General features: G+C 37.2%; 1 protein-coding gene across 1 annotated transcript; it reads left to right on the top strand.

Moving 5' to 3' along the window:
• Window positions 1–650: 650 nt before the first annotated feature.
• Window positions 651–1,631, top strand: LOC139159487 (olfactory receptor 1F1-like). The gene has a single exon (XM_070736803.1). The coding sequence runs from the start codon at window positions 651–653 to the stop codon at window positions 1,629–1,631; it is 981 nt and encodes a 326-aa protein (XP_070592904.1).
• Window positions 1,632–7,041: the final 5,410 nt, after the last annotated feature.

Genomic DNA, 7,041 nt, shown 5'->3' with positions numbered 1-7,041 from the left:
CAGGAAGAGGGAGATTATGATCCCGCTATATAGAGTGCTGGTGAGACCACATTTGGAATACTGTGTTCAGTTCTGGAGTCCTCAGCTACAAAAAGATATTGATAAAATTGAACGGGATCAAAAGACGGGCTACAAAAATGGTGGAAGGTCTTAAGCATAAAATGTATCAGGAAAGACTTAATGAACTCAATCTGTATAGTCTGGAGGACAGAAGAAAAAGGGGGGACATGATCGAAACATTTAAATATGTTAAAGGGTTAAATAAGGTCCAGGAGGGAAGTGTTTTTAATAGGAAAGTGAACACAAGAACAAGGGGACACAATCTGAAGTTAGTTGGGGGAAAGATCAAAAGCAACAGGAGAAAATATTATTTTACTGAAAGAGTAGTAGATCCTTGGAACAAACTTCCAGCAGACATGGTAGATAAATCCACAGTAACTGATTTTAAACATGCCTGGGATAAACATATATCCATTGTAAGATAAAATACAGAAAATAGTATAAGGGCAGACTAAATGGACCATGAGGTCTTTTTCTGCCGTCAATCTTCTATGTTTCTATGTTTTGTCACATTCAACCTGGTATCCTTCTGAGTGAACTGAACTGCTGCATATCTCTGTATCTTTTTAATTCTTTCCCATAGTTGTGCAATGGCAAAAGAGAACCATACGGACTCATCAGATTTCGTTCTTATGGATTTCTCCTACCGGTCGGAGCACCAACACCTCCTGGGCTTGCTCTTCCTATCCATGTACCTCCTGACAATCCTGGGAAATCTACTGATTATTTTGCTGACTTCCTCAGATGTTCACCTCCTGCAGACCCCCATGTATTTCTTCCTCAGGCACCTCTCTTTGGCAGATGTGGGCTTTGCCTCTGTCACTGTCCCCAAGATGCTGCAAAGCCTCCTCTTCCAGGTCAGGACTATTTCCTACAGTGGTTGTTTGATGCAAATGTATTTCTACATGACTTTTGCCAACACAGACAACTATCTTTTGGCAGTGATGGCCTATGACCGCTATATGGCCATCTGCCACCCACTGCTTTATGCCTCACGGATGAGTCACAGGCGCTGCCGCTTACTCGTGGCAATCTGTTGGCTCCTGGCATCCCTCAATTCTATGCTGTATACATTTATAATGTTCCCCCTCTCTTTCTGTTCCTCTAAGGAAATCCCCCAGTTTTTCTGCGAGTTCTTCCCATTGTTACGATTGGCATGCTCAGACACAAGTGTTATAGAAACCATTTCCCTAATTGAGAGCTATGTAGATGTATTGGGCCCATTTGTCCTCATTGTGATCTCCTATGCCTGCATTTTCTGCACCATTCTTAGAGTTCCATCCACAAAGGGGAAACGAAAGGCCTTTTCCACGTGTGGTTCTCACTTGGGTGTGGTGGCCCTCTTCTATGGCACCCTCTGCTGGGTCTACCTGCAACCAAACTCCAGGAGCCCAGAACAGAACATGATTTCTTCTCTCATGTACACCATGGTGACTCCCATGCTCAACCCATTCATTTACACGCTTAGAAACATGGAGATAAAAGCTGCTCTGAAAAGGTTTATTGGAAGGATAAAAACCGCCGGCTTATTTCACTTCTTCCTCTGTTCCTCAAACTCTGCATTTCTGTGAGAGAGGGAAAGAAAATCTCAGCAATTGGTGAACTGTGAATATGTCCCATTCTGAGTTTGTGACCTGGGATATTATACTAAGAATTATAATCTCCTGCTGCAGAAATCACATAAAATTGTTCAATTATTATTATTATTATTATTATTATTATTATTATTATTATTATTAATTAGATTTGTATGCCGCCCCTCTCCGTAGACTCAATGAATATCTATAGAAAAAATAAGGAGAACAAAATCTAAGGGGTGATTGTTGGGTGGCAATAGTTAATGGTACATGTCGATGAACAGCAGTTTATGAGAATTAAATTGGTAGACAGAGAACTAGTAGTTATTTGCAGGCTTCCTATTGGCTGTGTCTGGTCCAATCGGGGATCTTCATTTTTTTTAACAGCATGCAAACATAACACTAGCTTTGAAATTTGAAGGCATGAATTGAAACCTCTCCTAGATGAAAGGCTGTCATCTCTGGTAAATGGATTCCTATTCTTCATTTATATATATTAAAAAAGCAGTTGCAATAATGGAACTTATCTAATTGTTATCATATCCCCACCAATCTTTGGTATCATCTGGGCTCAAGCTGCAGCAGATGTGGGTGGGGTCTGTAAGCAGGTTTGCAAGTTGAATAACTTTGAAAAAAAATTCCTAACAAAACAATTTTTTTCTTATTTCAGTATTCAAATATTTACTAGACAATTGAGGGAAATGGAATATGTTGCAAATGCCATCTCGAACTATCCTGTTCAGGATCCCAGCCAGGTTGTCCAGCCTGTTTCCATTCTCCTCCTCCCGTTTTTCCACCCTCCCGATCCATCAGTTAGCAAGATTCCTGTGGCCAGTGAACATGCAACTATTCTATACATATCAGTGCTGGGTTGCTCCCAGTTCAGACTGGTTCTTAGAACTGGTAGTGTCAGTGGTGAGAGGCTCTGCCTACCTGCCCAGGATGTTTCTGCACATGCACCGAAAGATTGCACACACACGAACCGGTAGTAAAGGTTTCTAGAACCCACCACTGATACAGATCCTTTTTATGTTTCCCCAAACTTGGTGTTGCTCCTGGGTTGCTGATGCTTCCCTATTGTGTGAGAGTGTGGTAATGTTTGCTATTTGAAGTTTTGGCAATGAAAAATGAGTTTGTTATCAATAGGTCAAATATCCAGTAACTTTTCCGTGGAGTGAAACTTGAACGGTCACCCCATAAAACAATTTCCTCAGAATTAATCTACAAAACTAGCAAAAACTCGAATTGCCCCCCTCTCCCCATCTTCCGCAAGATGTTAAAGACTCATCTATGCTGCCAGGCATAGGGGGGACTAACTTCCCCCTCTCTTCTGACTATAGCACTTGAGAATGATATGACTGTGTTGAATTGATTGTTTTTAATATTAAGGGGTTTTGATTCTACTTTTATTCATTGGATTTGTATCATTGTTAAATACATTGTACTGTATTTATTGTCGTCGTGAGCCACCCCGAGTCTTCGGAGAGGGGCGGCATACAAATCTAATAAATTAAATTAAATTAAATTTAAATTAAAAACTGATATTGGTATTAATTTTCTAAGAATTTTACCTTCCTCTTTACCAAATAATAATAATAATGATGATGGCAACATCCCTGTTCATTTATTTGCAAAGTAAGATCATCTGATGAACATGTCTGTTGAGATAACTGAACAGTGTAGAACTCACCATATTTACAAATAGTAGAATAACATTGCAAACGATGGCTTTTTGAAAAAAAATTCAAAAAAATGAATAAAATGAGTCATACAAATAAATTTGATTGGTATTATGAATGGAGATGATTCCTTGAATTCCAAGATCTGAAATAAGCAGAGTCACACAGATTTCCAGTGTTATTTTTTTAAATGTAGTGATTAATTTTTAAAATGTATTTAATTATAGAATAATTTGGGAAGTATTCTGATGATTATTGGAAATATCACAGTCTCGAGAAAAGTGTTCTAAGAGACTGCAACTGGTCTTAATAAAATTGAGATGAAATCCAATTAGGATAGATGAAAGACAAAACTAATCCGCTCAAGGAACAATTTATTTATGAGTTTTAACATTACAAGATACTGTATATTAATAACCACAAACCCCAACAAATTTTCAAATTTCAAATGAGCCGGGGTGGCACAGCAGGTAGAGTGCTGTACTGCAGACCACTGAAGCTGACTTGTAGATCTGAAGGTCAGCGGTTCAAATCTCATCACCGGCTCAAGGTTGACTCAGCCTTCCATCCTTCCAAGGTGGGTAAAATGAGGACCCGGATTGTGGGGGCAATAGGCTGGCTCTGTTACAAAAGTGCTATTGCTAACATGTCGTAAGCCGCCCTGAGTCTAAGGAGAAGGGCGGCATAAAAATCAAATAAATAAATAAATAAATAAATAAATAAATAAATAAATAAATAAATAAATAAATAAATAAATAAATAAACAAACAAACAAACAAACAAACAAACAAACAAACAAATAAATAAATAAATAAATAAATAAATAAATAAATAAATAAATAGAGACATTTTACTCCCAGAATTCCTGAGCTAGTATGATTGGGTCAGGAATTCTGGGAGTTGAAGTCCACAAGTGATAGAAGAGCCAACATTGCCTACCTCTCCCAAGTCCATCAAGTTGACCAATATTCATCTGCCAACTTGGCAGTAACTCACATCTTCTTCCATGCAAATGCAGAAGTGCGAAGTCAAAGGATGACCTTGACCATCTAGCAGGAATTTGTTATGGCTACATGCAGACATCCCCTCCCAAATCCCCACAGTTAAGAATACATTTTTAAACTAGCATAAGGTGTGGTAGGCCAAAGACCCCAACATGTACTGACATGTACTTCCAATAAAACTGTTTAAAATCTATATTATTTCAAAATATGGAGACAAAACTCTTTCTGCTGGGTTATATAGAGTAAGGCTGAAAAAAACTTGCCTGGTGAAAAATAAATTGACAAATTCTACAATGATTGATTAGACTTCTCACAAAATTTTTGAACTTAGGGAAAAAGTCTGAACATGTCAGAGAGAGAAATGAATCAACTCTTTCCCTCAGGGCCTTCAGAAATCCAAAGGCCTAAAAATAGAATAAATGACATTACGGTTTCATGCAGTGTTGAAGCATTCTTTATGTCCATAGATCTAGAACTGGCTGAAGAATCCATGGCACTAGTAGTACAAAACATACCCAACCTAGCCAAATATACTAAGATTAAAATACCAGAATAATGGACCTCATCAACCTCATCAACTCATCAATCACCACATGAATGGTGGAAGGTCTTAAGCATAAAACGTATCAGGAAAGACTTAATGAACTCAATCTGTATAGTCTGGAGGACAGAAGGAAAAGGGGGGACATGATCGAAACATTTAAATATGTTAAAGGGTTAAATAAGGTCCAGGAGGGGAGTGTTTTTAATAGGAAAGTGAACACAAGAACAAGGGGATACAATCTGAAGTTAGTTGGGGGAAAGATAAAAAGCAACATGAGAAAATATTATTTTACTGAAAGAGTAGTAGATCCTTGGAACAAACTTCTAGCAGACGTGGTAGATAAATCCACAGTAACTGAATTTACTGGGATAAACATATATCCATCCTAAGATAAAATACAGAAAATAGTATAAGAGCAGACTAGATGGACCATGAGGTCTTTTTCTGCCATCAGACTTCTATGTTTCTATGTTTCTAACCTTTCTCTCATTACATACTTTAATTTTAATGGACAAGTATAGAAAGGAATCAGAAGAACAACCATGGGATTATCACTCTCAGGACTCATAGCAGAGACTGCAATGTAGCATATAGAAAGTACAGCATTTCCACGCATACAACCAAAAGTCTCAATAGCCCAAGAAGAAAAAAATAGGAGACATCTACAGTGTTCAGTATAAGAACTATAATAGCCAGTGCGTAGGATAGACAGACAGATGGACAGAAGTTTAGCAGAATGCATGACCATGAACACCAACCAGCAGCTAGAAGACAAAATACAAACTACTTAATCTCATAACACATGGACCAATTCAACCATCATTTCAACTGAGAAACTCTGAGCATCCTAGATCAAGCAAATGCCAGAAATAGAATAGAATAGAATAGAATAGAATTTTATTGGCCAAGTGTGATTGGACACACAAGGAATTTGTCTTGGTGCATATGCTCTCAGCGTACATAAAATAAAATATACATTTGTCAAGAAACATGAGGTACGACACTTAATGATTGACAAAGGGGTCAAGTAAGCAATGAGGAAGCAATATTAATAAAAATCTTAGGATATAAGCAACAAGTTACAGTCATACAGTCAACATGGGAGGAAGTGGGTGATAGGAATGATGAGAAATGCTAGGAAATTCCAAGAAGCTTGGCATTCAGAGAACTCTGTTACTGACAGACAGATAGGGATATAATCACATTGGTATACCCTTGGCAACTAACACATATTTGTGACAGTTGCAGTGTCTTGGGGTCATGGGTCCACCTTTTACAACCTTCTGACAAGCAAAGTCAATGGGGAAGCCAGATTCACTTACAAACTGTTAACTAACTTAACAACTATAGCGATTCACATAACAATTATAGCAAGAAAGGTTGTAAAATGGGACAAAACTCACTTAACAAACATCTTGCTTAGCAACAGAGATTTTGGGCTCAATTCTGGTCTAAAGTTGAACAGCCTGAAAATATCATTTTTAGGAAGAATTGCTACAATCAAGATGAATATTTTGCCTAAGGTTTTATTTCTTTTTCAGGTAATTCCAATAAATCCAGGGGGAACTTTTTTTAGAACTTTGACAAATTTAGTTAAAAAATTTATATGGCAAGGGAAAAAAGCAAGGATAAAAATAAACTGTTTAGAAGACATTAAAGAAAGAGGAGGATTTGGTCTTCCAAACTGGAAATTATATTACCAGGCCGCCGCCTTAACATGGATTAAAGATTGGATAACTTTAGAGAATAAAAGGATATTAAATTTAGAAGGACATGATCTCATGTTGGGTTGGCATGCATTCATATGGTATGACAGGGAAAAAAATCACTCATATTTTAAAAGACACACATTAAGGAAGTATTTATTAGAGGTTTGGAAAGACATAAAGAAAAATCACTTCTTAAACGTTCCAGAATGGATAGCCCCCCTAGAAGCAATAACACACCCAAAGTCTATAAAAGACACGAAAATATTTTATAGATATAAAGAACTATTAAATGACCAGATGAAGTTAAAACCTAGGAATAAATTACAAGAAGAAGGAATAATAATAGACTGGTGGCATTATGCCCAGATTCGATCCAGATACCAGAAGGATAAAACTCTTTACATTTTTAATAAAAGTAAGAATTTGCTAAGTAATTTAATTATCACCAATTCAGTAAAAATGATAGGG

This window comes from Erythrolamprus reginae, chromosome 2 (genome assembly GCF_031021105.1).
Source record: "Erythrolamprus reginae isolate rEryReg1 chromosome 2, rEryReg1.hap1, whole genome shotgun sequence".
In the NCBI taxonomy this organism is placed as follows: Eukaryota; Metazoa; Chordata; class Lepidosauria; order Squamata; family Dipsadidae; genus Erythrolamprus; species Erythrolamprus reginae.
This window is presented reverse-complemented; position numbering and strand designations above follow the sequence as displayed.